Genomic DNA, 17,584 nt, shown 5'->3' with positions numbered 1-17,584 from the left:
AATGTGCATGTACACCTAGAGTGGTTAATGAAGCTCAATGTCGGCCTAGGTGTTAACGCCAGGGGTTAACACGCCTTTGCATTCTTTGATGACACGTCCAAAAGAGACTTCAATCGTTTATATATATAGTATAGAAGGGGGTGTGTTTCTCCTTAGTACTAGTTTGGTATTATAGGATATAAAAGTGTTCTTTTACGGGGTTTCTAACATTTTCATTTTACATCTCATGAAATTTTTATTATAAATATACATGAATAGGAAGTCAGGAAAAAATAGTTGCTGTCAAATTAGGAATTTTCATGCCAAGAGAATGAGTATATAAAGTGGCCTAGGTCTTAAAAACACCGTGCTAAGCATTCATTTTTCTAGAAAATTCAAAAAAAAAACTCAATCATCCATTTTTTCGATTGGAAATCATTCAAGTCACTTATTAGGAAAAATTAAATTTAGCAGATCCAATCATTCAAGTCACTTATTATGAAAAATCAAATTTAATAGATAAAAAAATCACATATTTTGATCGATATCTTGTGAGTTTATAGGGTCATTTGAGTGACGTGGAAAAGTCCAATCTAACAACAATTAAATTTTCATTATATAGGAAAGCCCATTAAAAAAACTTTCATGTACCCTAATGTTGGATGGTTTGTGGGCAGGTCTACACTTGGAAAGATATGAGGGCCAAATACTCCAAGTTTGGGCCCAAAACTAAAAGGTGGTATCTGAAGAAAAGCAACCGGTAGATATTTTTAAGGCCTTGATTGAAAACCCTACAGGCAGGAGGCCTGTTGTGAAGATCTGGACAAAAGGGGACTATTTCGAAGAACAAACTCTTAAGGGGTTCACCTCTGATGTTTTGTTTTTTGATGCATAAAGAGAGTTGTATTAACACTCCAAAGAGAGAAGAATACACATTATGCCCTATACATGATTGGGCTAATGTCTCTCCAACCTCCTAAGTAGACTACCTACAATAGCTTTCTGATTAGGACTACTATTTGTCTCAACTAGCTTGCAAGCTTCTATCAGAAGTGCCTGCACCCTAAACTTGGGATTGACCTACCTCCATTCTTTCCCTTGAAAAAGCACTTTATTCCTTGCATCCCAAATTGTTGTGATTAGCATTGCTCTTAGAGTGTCCCATACAATCTTTAATGCAGGGTTCATTCTTCCTTTCACTCCCAACATCCCTTGTCTACAAGTTATCTTATCCTGTATATTGGCAGACTTTAAAACAAATTCTCCAAAGCTTTCCATGCCTCTTGTGCACTCTGGCATTCCCATAGTACATGATAACATCTTTCCACCTTGGTTTTGCATTTCTGGCAAATAATCATTTCTGTTTTTGGTCAGTACCTCTGATGTTTTGTTGATTGCTTGTATGTAGTTAGGCTTTCACATTTCTTGGGAAATGTCCTCTTTTGTGTGGGTGGGGGAGTTACTATGTAATCTCCTGAATAGGACTGGGAATAGTTGTGTTATGAAGTTGGGAGAAAATTGGTTGTAAATTGCGTTGTAAATATTAATATATAATTATTGTTTTTAAAAAAAACTTTCAGATATGCTACCTGGATCACCCAAGATTCCTAGTGCTGACACAATTTTCTTTTGCACATCGTCGTCCTTCACTATTGGCGTTGAGAAAAATGGCGTTGATGAACGTCTTCGTTTGCAAGCCCTTCCGGCAGCAGCTGCCACTGATCTTTTCGTCCGCGCAATTATTGCCGGAAGCTATAGACTTCCCGATTTCTTTGGCAAAGAAACAAGTCAATGGCAGCTATGACAATTGCCGTCTAACAGTGAGAGCAATATCACAGAGAGATGCATTACAGTCGCGCTCAACTGTCGTCTCCGACCAAAGTGTGCCGGAAGGTCACAAGGGCCTGCACGGATTTCTGTACGGCGACAACGGAACCGACGTGCACAGTGCAGAGTCCTGCAATCTTTCCGTCAACGACGACGGCAGTTCCGTGGAAGCCCTTGAAGACTACATCAAAGCAAGAGAAGGCTCCAAGTTTGCTGGTATCTACTCTGTCTACGATTCACAGAACGCTTTGCAGTATGTAGGGTACTCTAGAAACGTTAACGTTTCTCTGAGATCTCATCTGCACAGGATGGGAAAGGAGAAATGCTCCCTTGTTAGGGTCAAGGTGTACACAGATCCTGTCATGATCACCAGAAGCAGGCTAGAAGAAGAAAGGAAGAAATGGCTTTTAATGTCAGAAACCCCCCCTCCTGGTAATTCTGTTGAGAATGATCTATGGGAGATGAGCCATGGTGGTGGTGTCATGACTGAGGGTGAGAAGATGGACTACGAAGAGAAAAAGCTGAAGATGAGAAAGGCCATGGGAGAGAATCTCTATGATGAGGTTGAAGGGGAAGAAGATGATGCCCGGACCCGGCGGCTGAAGCTCCTGCAGGCAACAGAAGGAGATGACTGGAGCAATGTCATTGATGGCCAGACTAAAGATGCTGTGAAGAACATCGAAGAGAAATCTGGGAAAGCCGCCACACCTCTTGTGAGTCCCTTTGAGATGAGAGAAAACACAGGGTCTCCTGTAAGCAAGGGGCTGTATTCTGCTGATACCTTTGAACTTACAGTGGAGAATGTGGACATGGTTCTGAATGATGTGAGGCCCTATCTTATTTCTGATGGAGGAAATGTGGAGGTTGTTTCTGTGGACAATGGCATTGTGTCTCTTCGGCTTCAAGGTCCTTTCTTCTCTTGAGCTAGAGTGTGTGCAATGCATTGCAGGTTGGAGTCACTGTTTCTGATTGTGTCCAAACCTCATGCCACTTGTCACACCACACCTTATGCAACACGTTATTTCTCTTGCCACCCCTTTGTGCCACTTGGCAACTGGTCTTGGCTCTCCACTTGTAACAGTCCTGGAGTTGTGTATGCAAATTTTAAATTTTTAACAAAAATTGTTCGTTTGTTCTATTGAATAGGTGCTTGCGGTACATGCCCAAGCTCTACTGTAACAATGAAGATGGGCATCGAAAGGGTTTTGAAGGAGAAGTTTGCAGAGGCAGTAAAAGAAGTTGTGCAGGTTGATCAACAGCAACTAGGAGCAAGTATTCCGGTATGCTGTAGAGATCTCTCAGATGGTTAAGAGAATATAAAGAATCTTTGTGTTTCAAAGGTGGTTTTATTAGCTATGCCTGAAGTACATGTGCTTGCTTTACCATCGGTCACACTTTTTGATAAGACACATTTGGAAGCAGGTTTCTCAAACCTTATTATCGAGGACATAATTTTTTATTAGGAGGAGGAAGTGTTAGATGTCCTGTGTTTTCATGGATGGATATGCGAGATGTACATGAGAGTAGTGAGAGGTGATGCTTGTGTTTGGGAGTCTAGGTCAAGGTTCAAGGGGTATTGATAGGTGTTGGGGTAAAGGCATTATGCCCACCCTTGTAGTGTGTACAAGCCCATAAGTTTTAGTACATAGTACACTTAGTACTTTTACTGTACTAAGTGCACTATGTGTACTAGTGCAAATATACATGTGTGATAGGGGAGTCACACACTTATACACTTGTTGAGTTGACTTATCCCCACATGTCTCTCTCTCTCTCTCCCTTCTTTCTCTGTGTGTATGTCTCCCACATGAAACCCTAACTCTACAGTTGAGCTCTTCTCAGCTCATTCAACTGGTATCAGAGCCACGGTTGTGTCCGTGTGTGTGCGGGTGTGCGGAGTCGTCTTCATCGCGAAGAAGAAGCTCGGCTATGGAGCCTTGAGCTTGGCACGAGCAGAGGAGAGCTTGCTGTCGTGTTGGGCGCTGCAAGATAGTAAGAGGCGGTGGCAACAAACAAGGCTGGCCAGTTCAGGCGTGTCAGCGCTGGGCAGCACACGTGCGCATGTGTGTCATCGCTGGGCGAGCACAACCCGCCACCACTAGGCGAAGGCGGCGGCAACATTGAGGTGCACAGGCGTGTTATCGCTGGGCGAGCACAACCCGCCACCACTAGGCATAGGCGGCGGCAACAAACGGGCCTACGATCTCCCACGTGTGCGACGCCTGAGATCGCCGTCGTCGCTTAAACTCTGCCGTGGCCGTCTCGCCACACTCCACGCCTGTCAGTTTGACCATGCATCACGACTGGCTCGCTTGCTCGTCGCCTGTCATTTGACTCCACTCCTTGTTGCTGACCTGAGTCGACTCAGTCCTCTGCAGCACGCCTGAGGAGCTCCCGCCTGAGGAACTGCCATCTGCACAGTTTTTCTGCAGTAAAGGGGCATTCACAATAGCAGTACCTCATCAAAGCAAATACGACTCCCTACCTTTTCCTGCAACAAAAAGTCAGCTGATTGCAAAGATATTTGCTTCATTTTTTTTTTGGGATTTGCAATTGAGCAGGTACAATTATCAATTGAGCAGGTACAGGTGCCAAATTGCTCAAATTTTGAGCAAAATTGGCAAAATTGGGTGACATTGGTCACATTCAGGATCAATTTGCAAGAAATTGGATGTCAAAATTTGGGGCTTTTGATGTAATTGTGCCGTTGGGCATTCATACATGCTGTATGATGTGAGCAATCTCAGATTTGGGGCAAAATTGCAGGAAATTGGAGTGCAAATCAAAGGGCTTTTGTGCCGATTGGGTTGATTTGCATGCAAGCACTGGCATTTGATGCTTTGGGCAATGTGTTGATGCCTGTCAAGCACTCAATGTGCCTGTAAATCAAGGGGCTTTTATGTATTGGATGTATATGTGGCCAGGGGGAAGCATTGTGAAGACTCTAGATGCCTTCATGTGCGTTAATGTACCATGTATGATCAGAAATTGATCTTGAATCAAGGGGCTTTTCAAGATTTTATGCTTGTTGAGCTTGGCAAAGCAGCAGGCAAGACTTTTATGCCTTGAATCCTCAGAAATCCACTTGCAGTCAAGGGGCTTTTGCCCAATTTCTGTTCGGGACTGTTGTATGCAGTGGTGGGGACTGTAAAAGTCTGATTTTCACTCATTTGGACAGCCAGGAGAGCATTTTTTGCTGCTGTACTTGCTGGTACAGATTTGGTACAACTTTGTACAAGTTTTGGCATGGTTGTACATTGATTTGAGTGAGGAAAAGGTTCATTTTCAGCTGTTGTACTTGTCGGTACAGTTTTGGTACATCATTGGTGAGCACTTAGTACTGCTGTACAGTACTTTGGAAGGGGAACATAGCACATTTAAGGTGCTGTCCTAAATCTGCAGCAACCAGATTTTGGTGATTTCATCACATACAGTGGGGGTAGAGTTGCATTTGTGCTTCCGCAGTGGGAGATAAACTTTGGGAGAACAACTGTGAGCACTTTGTGTGCTTTGGTGCAGTGTTTGCACATCTTGCAGGGAGTCAGGCATTGACAAGTTGCATATTGCTATGGCAATCACAGGTGAGAGCTCTTCATTGGTTCATATCAAAAAGCTTGAAGGCTCTCATAATTATGACATTTGGCAAACCCAGTGCTATAATGTGTTGCTCCAGAAGAAGCAGCACAAGCCCATCAAAGAAAGGGGTGTAATGCCCGCTTCTCTTACTGCTGAAGAACGGGAAGATATGGATGAGCTGGCAAGATCTACTATCATGTTGTCTGTGTCAGACTCTTTACTTTTCAGCATTCGTGATGAGAAGACAGCTTGGGGAATGTGGCAAAGATTGCAGGACTTGTATGCCCAACAAAGTGCCTCAAGCAAAGTGTATTGGTTGAAGAAACTCATAGGTCTTCAAATGAAGGAAGGGGCGTCTATGACAGCCCATTTAAATGAGTTTAATGGTGTTGTCAGCCAGGTAATCAATCAAAAGTTGGCAATGGACGATGAGTTCAAAGCCACCTTTCTCTTATGCACTTTGCCAGAGAGTTGGGACACATTTAGGACAGCCACTAGCAATTCGAATGCTATGCTGTCATATGCAGATATTGAGGGTGCTCTCCTTCAAGAGGAGATGAACAGGAAAAACAACTCTGTTGGAAAGTCTAATGCAATGAATGCACGTGGGAGATCCCAGCAAAGGGGTAAAAGCCAAGAACGGGGAAGGAGCAAGTCCCGCTCCAAAAAGGACTTGGAATGCCATTATTGTGGCAAGAAGGGACATATCAAAAAGCAATGCTACAAATGGAAGAATGATCAAAAGGAAAAGGGCAAAGGCAAAGGCAAAGACAAAGATGAAGCCAAAGATGCAAAGCCAAAGGGCAAAAGTGGAGTCAAGATTGAAGAAGTCAATGTGTCACATGCAGGTGAGAGTGAGGATGAGGTCCTATTCACATCTTCACTTGATGCCCATTCACTTCTTGCAGGAGATGGTCATGGTATGCACTCATGGATCATTGATTCAGGTGCCTCCTTTCATGTCACAGGTTGCAGAGACTTGTTTGTCAGGTATACTGCTGGCAATGAAGGAGTAGTTTATTTGGGTGACAACCATGCACGCAAGATTCTTGGCAGAGGTGATGTGAGGCTTGTGTTTTCAGATGGCTCACAGCTTATGCTCCATGATGATAGGCATGTGCCTGAGATCAAGAAGAACCTGCTTTCTACTGGACAGCTTGATGATGCTGATTATGTTACCACATTTGGTCGTGGAAAGTGGAAGATTAGTAAGGGCTCACTGGTTGTTGCCAGAGGCTCTAAGGTGGACACTCTTTACTTCATGCATGCTGGCGTTTGTCACCATGTTAATGTAAATGCAACCGAGCTGCCGGAAATCTCTATGTGGCATAGCCGGTTGGGACACATGAGTGTCAAAGGAATGGAGCAATTGTCTCGTTTTGGTTACTTGCCTTCTCTAAAGTTTTCAAGTTTTCAGTTTTGTGAGCATTGTATATATGGCAGGCAACTCCAGTGCCCCCACAAAAAAGCTCTTGGACAGAAAGATGCTCAGTTAGAGCTTGTGCATACAGATGTATGTGAGATGCCTCAGCTTTCTTTGGGAGGGATAAAATATTTTGTGTCCTTTATTGATGATGCCACACGCAAGGTGTGGGTTTATCCTCTTCGTTTGAAGAGTGATACATTCTCAGTGTTTCAGAAGTTTGTTGCTCATGTTGAGAATCAAACTGGCAAAACATTGAAGGCTTTGCGTTCCGACAATGGTGGAGAGTATATGTCCAAACAGTTTCAGGACTTTTGTGCTGCTAAAGGCATCAAGAGGGAGCTCTCTACTCCTTATGATCCTCCACAAAATGGGACAGCAGAGAGGCACAAAATGGGACAGCAGAGAGGATGAACAGGACCATTTAGGAGAAGGTCCGTTCTATGTTGTCACATGCTGCGTTACCTCATGGTTTTTGGGCTGAAGCTGTTATGACAGCCGTTCATCTTATGAACAGGTCACCTAACACGAGGCTTGGTGGGAAAGTGCCAGAAGAAGTATGGACAGGGAAGCCTCCGTCCTACAAGCACTTGAGAGTGTTTGGTTGCGTTGTGTACGTGCACATACGCAGGGAAATGCGCACCAAACTTGATCCTAAGTCTCACAAATGCATATTCCTAGGATATGGTGACAGAGGTGAAATGGGGTATAGACTTTGGGATCCAGTGAATAGAAAGATTATACGCAGCAATGATGTCATTTTTGATGAAACATGCATGTATAAGGAGCCTGCAAGGCAACAGGAGCCTGGCAGAGTCATCTTTGATGATGATGGACATCATGGACAACAACCAAGGGCTGTAAATCAGCCATTACAGCAGCAAAACCAGCCCTTAAATGGTGCTGAAAATGGTCCAAATGGACAGCCAGAGATGGCAGAAGATATCCCTATGGATATCCCACAGTTAGAGGAGATATCGGGCATGATTTTTCAACCTTATGGCATGGAACAGGAGCCACCAATAGGTGATATGCAGGCTGGACAGCAACCTGCAAATGATGGTCATTGGGTACGGAGGTCCACAAGACCCTCCAGAGCCCCTGACAGGTTTGTTCCAGGGGTTGACTACTTGATGCTCACTGACTGTGGGGAGCCCTCATGTTACAAGGAGGCTTTACAGTGGGCAGACAAGGCTCTTTGGGAGCGTGCCATGAAGTCAGAGATGGATTCTCTGCACAAAAATGGAACATGGAAGTTGGTGCATTTGCCTACAGGCAAGAAGGTTTTGCCATGCAAGTGGGTTTACAGGCTCAAAGTTGCACCTGATGCAAAGCCAAGATACAAAGCCAGGCTAGTGGCTAAGGGCTTCAAGCAGGAATATGGTGTGGACTTTGATGAGATCTTCTCTCCAGTGGTCAAAATGACCACACTTAGAGCTGTATTAGCTTTGGTTGGTCATGATGATCTGGATTTGATTCAGATGGATGTGAAGACTGCTTTTCTTCACGGTGATCTCCATGAGGAGATATATATGCAACAGCCAGAGGGTTATGCAGTGAATGGAAAGGAGAAGCTTGTATGCAAGCTGAAAAAGAGTCTTATGGGCTCAAACAGGCACCAAGGGAATGGTATCATAAATTTGATACATTCATGAAATCCCAAGATTTCAGGAGAAGTGACATAGATCACTGCTTACACAACAAGAAAGCTTTGGATGGCAGTCTATTGATCCTCATCTTGTATGTTGATGATATGTTGATTGCCGGGAAATCTCGTAGAGAGATGGATGCCTTTGATATGAAGGATTTGGGTGATGCAAATCACATTTTGGGTATGCGGATACTTCGGGACAGAAATCAGCATGTGTTGTATTTGTCTCAGAAGGAATACATTGGCAAAGTTTTGCAGAGGTTCAATATGGACGGGGGGAAGAAGACTAGTACTCCTTTGCCTCCATATGTGAAACTCAGTGCTATGGACAGCCCACAGTCGGACAGTGACAGGGCTGATATGGCCAAGATTCCGTATGCTTCAGCTTGTGGCAGTCTCATGTATGCCATGGTTGCTACGAGGCCGGACATTGCATTTGCAGTGGGAGTGGTTTCTAGATACATGGCCAAACCTGGCAAGAAGCATTGGGAAGGAGTAAAAGGTGTCATGAGATACCTGAAGGGCACACAGGATATGTGCATTTGTTTTGGCAAACAGGATGCATTAGTGCATGGGTACACGGATTCGGATTATGCCGGTCATCCAGATAACCGGAAGTCTACTACCGGTTATGTGTTTACATTCACAGGAGGTGCTGTTCATGGATATCCAGGATGCAGAAGTGCATTGCCTTATCTACTACAGAGGCCGAGTATATTGCAGCCACAGAGGCTTGCAAGGAGGCATTATGGCTATCTCGGTTAGTGGTTGATCTGGGTTATACAGGGGATATTCCATTGTTGCATTGTGACAGTCAGAGTGCCATCCAGTTGGCAAAGAACCCTGTCTTTCATGCAAAGACGAAGCATGTGGATGTGAAGTATCACTTCATCAGAGAGGTGATAGAGAACAAGCAAATTCAGCTTGTTAAGATTCATACGGATGACAACCCGGCTGATCTGTTGACAAAGAGTTTGCCTCCGGAGCGGTTTGCTGATTGCAGACACTTGATGGGCATTGGATGAGGCTAGTTTCAGCCTTGACATGGCCTTGTATATTATCATGTACATGCTGATTTTTCTTTTCCTTCATTTAAGGGTTTGCCTGTAAGTGGGAGGTTGTTGGGGTAAAGGCATTATGCCCACCCTTGTAGTGTGTACAAGCCCATAAGTTATAGTACATAGTACACTTAGTACTTTTAATGTACTAAGTGCACTATGTGTACTAGTGCAAATATACATGTGTGATAGGGGAGTCACACACTTATACACTTGTTGAGTTGACTTATCCCCACATGTCTCTCTCTCTCTCTCCCTTCTTTCTCTGTGTGTATGTCTCCCACATGAAACCCTAACTCTACAGCTGAGCTCTTCTCAGCTCATTCAATAGGAGGTGTGGATTGGGAATGGGGGTTGGATGGGCATGGCATTGTATGAGTTTTCTGCAATTATGTGATTGATATGGTTAGCTCCTAGCAAGGAACACCGTAATATTCTTCTTTTAGCTGCCTACTTTGGGCAGCCTGGAGCTGCCACACCACTCAATGACCCATGGCCTGCTCAATCTGGGCTGCGTGTCTTGGTTGTGTTTTGAGTTGGAAACAGCCCTGATTTGGGGCTTCAATTTGCTGCCCTCCTATTGTGTCTGTGCACTGGCTGTTCCTGGTCCCAATATCTGAGGCCAGTGTTGGTTGCCTCAAGTTGGTGCACCCCTGTCCTTTGCTGCAGTGCTCTCTCCACCACCCAAGTCTCATTGTCATCAGCCACCTTTCTTCCCTGTATCAGGGCTTTTTGATTGGTCCTTTGAATCTCATCCTAGGCTAGCCGGTAGCCCATGTGTCCACAATGCAGATGTGACATCCCCTTTTTCTTACATTTGCATAGGAAAATGGGCTAAAATCCCTTAGGCACTGCCTGAATCTGGAATTGTTGGTGTGGAATCGATACTGGTGATGTGATAGCAGCGAGTGTTCTTTTTTACAGGTCGCTTGTAAAAACTAAAGCCACAATTTTCTATCCTTTCTTTTGTCCATTTTATTTTCCCCTTCCTTCCCCCATTTTCAATATGTTCTCCTCAAAAACCGCTAGGTTTGGCAACAGTTTCCTTTCTAGACCCTTAAAATTATCAAGGTTCAGGCTTTTGCCTGGATTCTTAGGTTTATTTTCTCCCCAAGTCATATGTGCCAATATTCTTTATTTGGCATAAAGGCAAGAAAATCACTATTAGTATATATAAAAAAGGGTATTAATCAATGAGCTGGGTTACAATGCCAAGCATCGCACACAAGCACTAATGTACATCTTCCAAAGCAGGTCTACATCAGGAGCCACTTGGGCAAACCCCAAAAAGGTACACCTGTCTTATCAATATGAGTGTACACATTCTAGTTTGTACTTCCGTATGCATTGAACAGACAGAACAGCAGTCCCATTCAGGCCCCCAAATCAGAATGCACAGAACGTGCTACGTGCTCACACTAAGGATCAGTAATCACGTATGCAAAAGAGGTCGGTATGTGTGAAGGCAGGAAGGTCGGGATGAACAGAGTACTGCCAACTGATCGGTACACATCTATCCACCAAGGGTCAGTATGTGGTATTGACCAAAAAGACGGCTCTACCAGGAAACAGATAGCCTCAATCTGAGTAAGAATCCATCTCCACCGCCTCTTCACATCAACCCCAATCATTGATTATCTAAAAAATGTGTAGTTGCCTTCTGAAACTTATGCAATCACCTCAACTCCGTATTGGAGTAACCTCTGTACTAGTATAGGAACTACATCAAAAGTTTATTCACCTTAACAATCTTTGGTCAAGCATGCTATTGATTCAAAATTCATCTGTAACATGCGGAAGCTCGATGGAAGAATCGGTAACTTCAATGCTTAGAATTCAGCAATCATTCATTCACAACGAATATAACGCACAACATAGAAGAAGATGTGCAGAAAAAATTAAAAAAATAATATATATATATATATATAGAGAGAGAGAGAGAGAGAGAGAGAGAGAGAGAGAGAGAGAGAGGACACAATATTGGGTCATGAGTACCCTCTGTAGGGCCCCCACCACGAATGGTGTATTTGCTTTATTAGAATGATGTAAATCTGAAAATAAAGACTAGTTCTTGACCTGCACTTCTTCACCGTAGTTGAGAACCTTCCCCTTGGCTGTCTTGGCCCTTGGAACGCATCAACACTTGTGAATAATGAGATGGATTGACTGTTTTTTGCTTTGGGTATTTATACCCCCTAAAACTGATGGTCAGCTGCCTCTATAGGGGTGGGCCTGTTTGCTCAAACCCCACAACTAGGTAAAAAGCAATAAACTGCTCTTTTAATCAGCCGTTTCACACTGTATCTGAAACTTGCGGCGCCCGGGGGACTAGGGCCTTTGACACACTTGTTGATACCATCAATGCATATTAAAATATTTAAACATGGCCACAACCTTAACACATATCCATCATCACTTTGCATAAGACATAAAAGCTGGGCAAAACAGCCACAAGTGCTGAAAGTGGAGCTTGCACGTGTGACACCGCATCGAGGCCGGAATGGGCTAACCCGCCCCTTGGAGTATTTTATTACCCAAGGAGAATAATATCATGTACAAGCTTTGAGGGCCTTACTCTCCCCACGGGAGATGCCGGATTATCCATATACAAATGCCATAACATAGCCCAACACGAGGCAACCAAGCCGGAACATAGGCTGTAGAAATGCCGAGCCAATACTATAATCCATATACCTCCGTGTGGGTACTGATTCTTCCCCAAAAAACCACGGGTCTTCATGCAATACAGCTGGTACAACAGGTTCAGCTCTCCATTCAGCCGGTAGGTACATTTGGCTGGTACAGCAGGTACAAGGGCTTGTACAGCCAGAACAGTGGCTGGTACAACAAGTACAATGGCTAGAAATCATAATAAATGATTAAATATCCTTGCCTTAAGTATTTCTTCGCGATGAAAGCCTCCAAATAGCCGGTATTCTTCATGGGCAGCCTTCAAGAGAGAGAGAAAGAGAGTAGCCATCATTAGGGCAGCATGTAACGGTGGTAGAGGCTAGTGTGCAGCAAGAGAGCCTCTCTTAATGAAAAGAGAGGGCTCCAATTTATAGATTTGGGCCTCCCATGAGCTAAAATGGCAAGAGAAGGCTACAATGACAAGTGGAGAGCCACACAATAGTTGAAGTGACAAGTGTGAGGCCACTTGTCTCACTTTGATCCACTTTCTAACAAGTGTGAGGCCACTTGTCTCACTTTGGTCCACTTTCTTGCCACATGTCCCAATCTAAGAGATGGGTCCTTCCATAAACTTTATCTCTAAAAATATCCCAACTGGTAGACATTCTGTCATAGGCACTTTGCCAACTCTTGGTATCTGCTCAATTCCAGATGTAATGACGCGAACAGAATTTCCATCGGAGTCGGGCCAAAAATAGTAGCTCTCCTAAATTTTAGGAGTGTGGTCCTTTGTATTCTAGGATAATCCCCCATTCCCAAAGCTTGTACTTTCCAAATATTTAGATATCCTGGAGTCCACCAGACCCCTTTCATACTGGGAAATGTCCAGGTTGGTGACAGTATCAATGCTGGCCACTTTACGCATGTGTTGGGCTGCTGGGCAGCCCTGCGCAGGCTGAATGGGCTGTCCTTATCGCTGGCTGACTGGTTGGGCAAGGCCCTAGAGCCTGTCGGCTGCCTGGCCAGGTCCCCTTGGGCTGGCCAACAGCCTGCCCAACCCATTCTAGGGTTGGTTGGCAAAGCCTGGGGCCCTCTTGGCCCCTTGGGGTGGCACAAAGCTTGCCCCGTGCCCACTGCAAGAGATGACTCTCTTTTCTCGGGTAGCTCTAAGGGCTGGCTCCTTTCTACATGAGGGAGACTCATAGTACGGACTGGCACTGCTTCATGTGCAGGACAGGGTGGCTATCATAGCAAAATGCCTTATGAAACGCCTATAATATGAACATAAACCCAGAAAACTACGTACTTGATGTACGTTTTGCAATTCTGGCCAATTCTGAATGGTCTCTATCTTTGCAGGATCCATTTTTATGCCATCTTTGGATACAATGTGACCCAGATAATGTATCTCTGAAAGGAAGAACTCACTTTTCTTGGCATTAATGAAAAGTTTATGCTTCCGCAACTCTTCGAACAGTGTGACCAAATGAGTTCTATGTTCCTGCTCATTCTTGGAGAAAACCAAGATGTCATCAAAGAATACACCTGTGAATTTGCGATGGGGTCGGAATATCCTATCCATCATACGGTTAAACGTGGCAGGAGCATTGGTGAGACCAAAGGACATCACCAAAAATTCATATAATCCTAAGGTTGTCCTGAATGCAGTTTTATGGACATCTTGTGACACCACTCGTATTTGGTGATAACCACTCTTCAAATCAAGACGGCTGAAATAAGCCGAACCATCAAGCTTATCCAAAATGTCATCAATACGCGGAATTGGGAATCTATTCTTGATGGTAAGCTTGTTTAAAGCTCTATAGTCCACACACATGCGGAATGAGCCGTCTTTCTTTTGAACAAGAAGCACAGGAGAGCAATCAGGTGAGGAACTAGGCTGAACCAAACCTTTCTCTAAAAGCTCATTTACCTGCTTCATGATCTCTTCTTAATGTGCAGCACTCACTCGGTATGCGGGTTTGTTAGGTGGAGAACTACCTGGCACAAGATCTATGCGATGATCTTCGGGTCTTTGGGGAGGTAATTCACCTGGCAATGTATCAGCAAAACAGTCGTTGAATGCATGAAGAAAATTCAGCCTATCATAAGTCATAGCATGCACATTTTGTTGACTTGGTACAATGCTATCACAAACAAAAACCAAGTACGCAGAAAGACTCTTTTTCATTGCTTTATTGATTTGGATGTGAGATACAAGTGGGATGGAATCCCCTTCTTTGCCAGCATCAATGAAATGCATGCGGCCTCTATGCATAAAAGAAATCACGTTGGTCTTGTACTCTTTGTGGGGCTCAAGCCTATGATGCCATGGCTTGCCCAACAATACATCACATCCATTTAATGGTGCAACTAAGAAATGTTCATTATCAAGGTAGCCTTGGATATGTATGCGCAACTTCCCTATTAGCGGGGTAACCTGCACCTCTTTACCAACAAAAGCAGCTTTGGCTTTAATCTGAGGTCCCATGTTCTCAACCTCAATACCCAAGGCAGCTGCCGTTTGTATAGAGATGAAGTTATCGGTTGCACAGTCATCAAACATGAATAAGGAGGGTTGATCCTTTATTTGACCCCAAGCCTTGCATACCATCCGTCCTTTTGCATCATGATTTGTGTTTCCCTGCACATCAGGAACTGCATGTACATTAGCCTTGGTCTGCTTATCCTCGTGCTTTGGTTTGCGGTCAGGGCATTGTCGAAACATGTGCTCTTTGCTGCCACAAGAAAAACATTTTCCCTCCTTGGCATATTGCTCTCTTTGCTCTGGGGTCAAGCCAAATTTGTTCTTCTTTGGGTCATGATCTTTAGATGAGGTATTTTCAGCTTTACCTCCCTTGTGGGTCTCCCGGAAGTTCTTTTTAGGTGGCTGTCCACCTTTTTGCAAATTTGGGATAGCCTTGTCTTTCCCCTTTGAACCGCCTTGATCTTGCTTAATTTTGAGCACCAATTGCTCCGTAGCAAGAGCAGGCTATAAGCTGTTGCAAAGTATGTTTCGGATGCAATTCAATGCCCGAACGATAAGCTGGTTGCAATCCGGAGCAAAACTTTTCTTTCATCCTCAGTGATTTGCATAAAAGGAGTTACCTCTAGTAACACTTTCCAAAACTTGTTGATATACTGTTGCACACTTTCATTATCTCTTTGCTCAAGTCTATCCCACTTTTGGGTGAGAGTTTGCTCCGCATTTGGTGGCAAAAACTGAGCATAGAATCTGTCCTTAAACTCCTTCCAGGTGCAAATGGGATCTTTGGTGATCTTTTCAGTGATCCACCAATGAGCAGCGGTCCCTTTCAAAAACATGCTAGCATGGCGTACTTTAGACTTCTCAGTGAAGTCCTCATCGCTAAAAGCAATGTCAAACTGTGCCACAAATGCTAACACTTTGGAAGCATCATGCTCTCCATGAAAAACATCAAACTTAACAGACTTGTCACCTGCTTTAAATTCCTTGAGCTTTCTGGCATGAGGCTCTTCTTCTTGCATGACTGTCCTTCCTCGAGACAGTTGTCCCTTTGAATCACTATCATTTACCCTCTCAAGGGGCTTGTGCCTTCCTTGTAGAGCATCAGAACCACGCGAGGCACTTGATGGGCCCCTTGAATTAGGCACTTCCAAAGGGTTGCCTTGGCTATCCATTGTGTTAAGTGTGCTAGAAGCGGGGTGTCCAATACACAGGTTCGTTTCCCCACTAAGAAGAGGGAAACAACCGTGCTCTGATACCAATGAAACCGATCCCGTCAAGTGGGAATAGACTCCGTTGGACACCCACACGCGTAATAGCACAACTTAAATATCACAATTTGAAATGGACAACTTAATAACAACTGAAAATTGAAATGAAATGAAATGTTGATAGATGGACACCAGCACTAGGGCCGGAACGGGCCGACCCCCCCCTCAATATATGATATATTATTGGGAATATTTAACAAATACAATGCTCCATGGGTTCAATGAACCAGATGATGTCCATGTACAACTAAGATGAATACAGCACCAAACAAGAGGCTCGAAGTAGATGTTCGAAGGAGAGGGACCACTTGAGTGGTCCAGTCTCTACGGTCCTGTGCCTTCACTGGAATCCGCGGAGAGCGCCTGTAAACCGGCCTTCAGAAAGCAAAGGGCGGTGAAACAAACACTCGCACATAAAACACTTCAACACCATTGAGGACCTAGAAAAGGAAAACAAACAGGGGGAGCTAGAGTGCTCCTGCAAATAGTACACGGACACCGATTGGCCCCAAATCGCAGTGGCGCCCCTTGCGGTATTTCTTTAATTGATTTTAAGAGCTTTGATTACAATATAAGGCTGGTAATTCAGCCGTCCCAGTAGAACTCCTGAAGCCTGCAAAGAACCTGCATCTGGCTTCTTGTCCACACGGCATCCACAAACAAGTCCAGCCATTGTTCACATCGAAAGACTCTTCTCACATTGAGTCTGCATACAGAAGCTTTCTCCCATGATCAAGGCTGCCACAACCATCCATAGCCTCTCACACTATGAACAGCATCACACCCTGACACATCCAGTGCTTCTGCATCACAACACAGTCTCCCAAACTGTCTCTCAAAAGAGAACTCGCATCACAGCACAGCATACCATACAGTTGACACACCTGTACAAACCCTCTCTACCTTCCAAGGGTACTATCCATCTCTGTCATGGATTTCCTATCCCTTGTCCTATCAGTAGCAAGGCTGTACCAAACATGTGTCCACTCCTGTACCTTCTGCCTGCATGTGACCTATCTCCTGGAGAAACCCAAAAACATGTTTCCTCGAGAAAACCTACGACCTGTTTCCACATGAAACCCTTAGGCCTGTTTCCCTTTGAAGCTTCTGTTCTGTTTCCATACATCTAGTTGCCTGTTCCCTCATGAAACATCTGGCAACATAGAGATGCCCATAGCTGTAGTTCCCACTGTTCCTTTCTAGCAGGAAGAAAACAATCTGCTCCATGAGCACGCAGCCATGCGAGCTTGCTTCACTCCCATGCCAAGAAACATAACCACATGACCTTGTACTTGCAGCCAAAAACCCAAGCACATAGCTGAATTTGCAGCCACACAAAAACAGCCCATAAACTGTCCCGAATCAAAGCATAGAAAGGCTGAAAGTTCCATCAGTTGAACGCCATCGACATGATGTCTATGTTCATGGAAAAACAGCCCTTGTCCACCTTTGTGTCAAGAGAAAACCAACCCTTGTCTACTCTTCAGCAGAGGGAGAGAGAGAGAGAGAGAGAAAGGAGGCCTGTGTCTCTGTTCTGTAGCACAGCACAGCAGCCAGCCCTTTCATCTCCAAAAAGCATGCAAAAATAGACACCCAGATGCGCCTATATTGCCTGTAGCGCAGCCCGCCAGCAGTACCCTCCTATTGTCCGTACAGGCCTGCATCTATCACCTGGACCAGCCG

At 44.5% G+C, this 17,584-nt stretch overlaps 1 protein-coding gene across 1 annotated transcript in view; it reads left to right on the top strand.

Annotated features, from left to right (window-relative positions):
- Positions 1-1,584: 1,584 nt before the first annotated feature.
- The window catches only part of LOC147642445 (uncharacterized), a 36,420-nt gene continuing 20,420 nt past the window's right edge, over positions 1,585-17,584 (top strand). The window contains exons 1-2 of the mRNA XM_086806589.1: positions 1,585-2,712; positions 2,953-3,086. Of these exons, the coding sequence (XP_086662715.1) occupies positions 1,647-2,712; positions 2,953-3,086 (1,200 nt within the window). The 5' untranslated portion in view covers positions 1,585-1,646. The remainder of the gene's footprint in view (positions 2,713-2,952; positions 3,087-17,584) is intronic.

The sequence above is a fragment of the Cibotium barometz genome, chromosome 1, assembly GCF_041138505.1.
Source record: "Cibotium barometz isolate CiBa-2024 chromosome 1, ASM4113850v1, whole genome shotgun sequence".
Taxonomy (NCBI): Eukaryota; Viridiplantae; Streptophyta; class Polypodiopsida; order Cyatheales; family Cibotiaceae; genus Cibotium; species Cibotium barometz.
The sequence above is the reverse complement of the archived record's forward strand: the minus strand, read 5'-3'. Positions and strand labels throughout refer to the sequence as shown.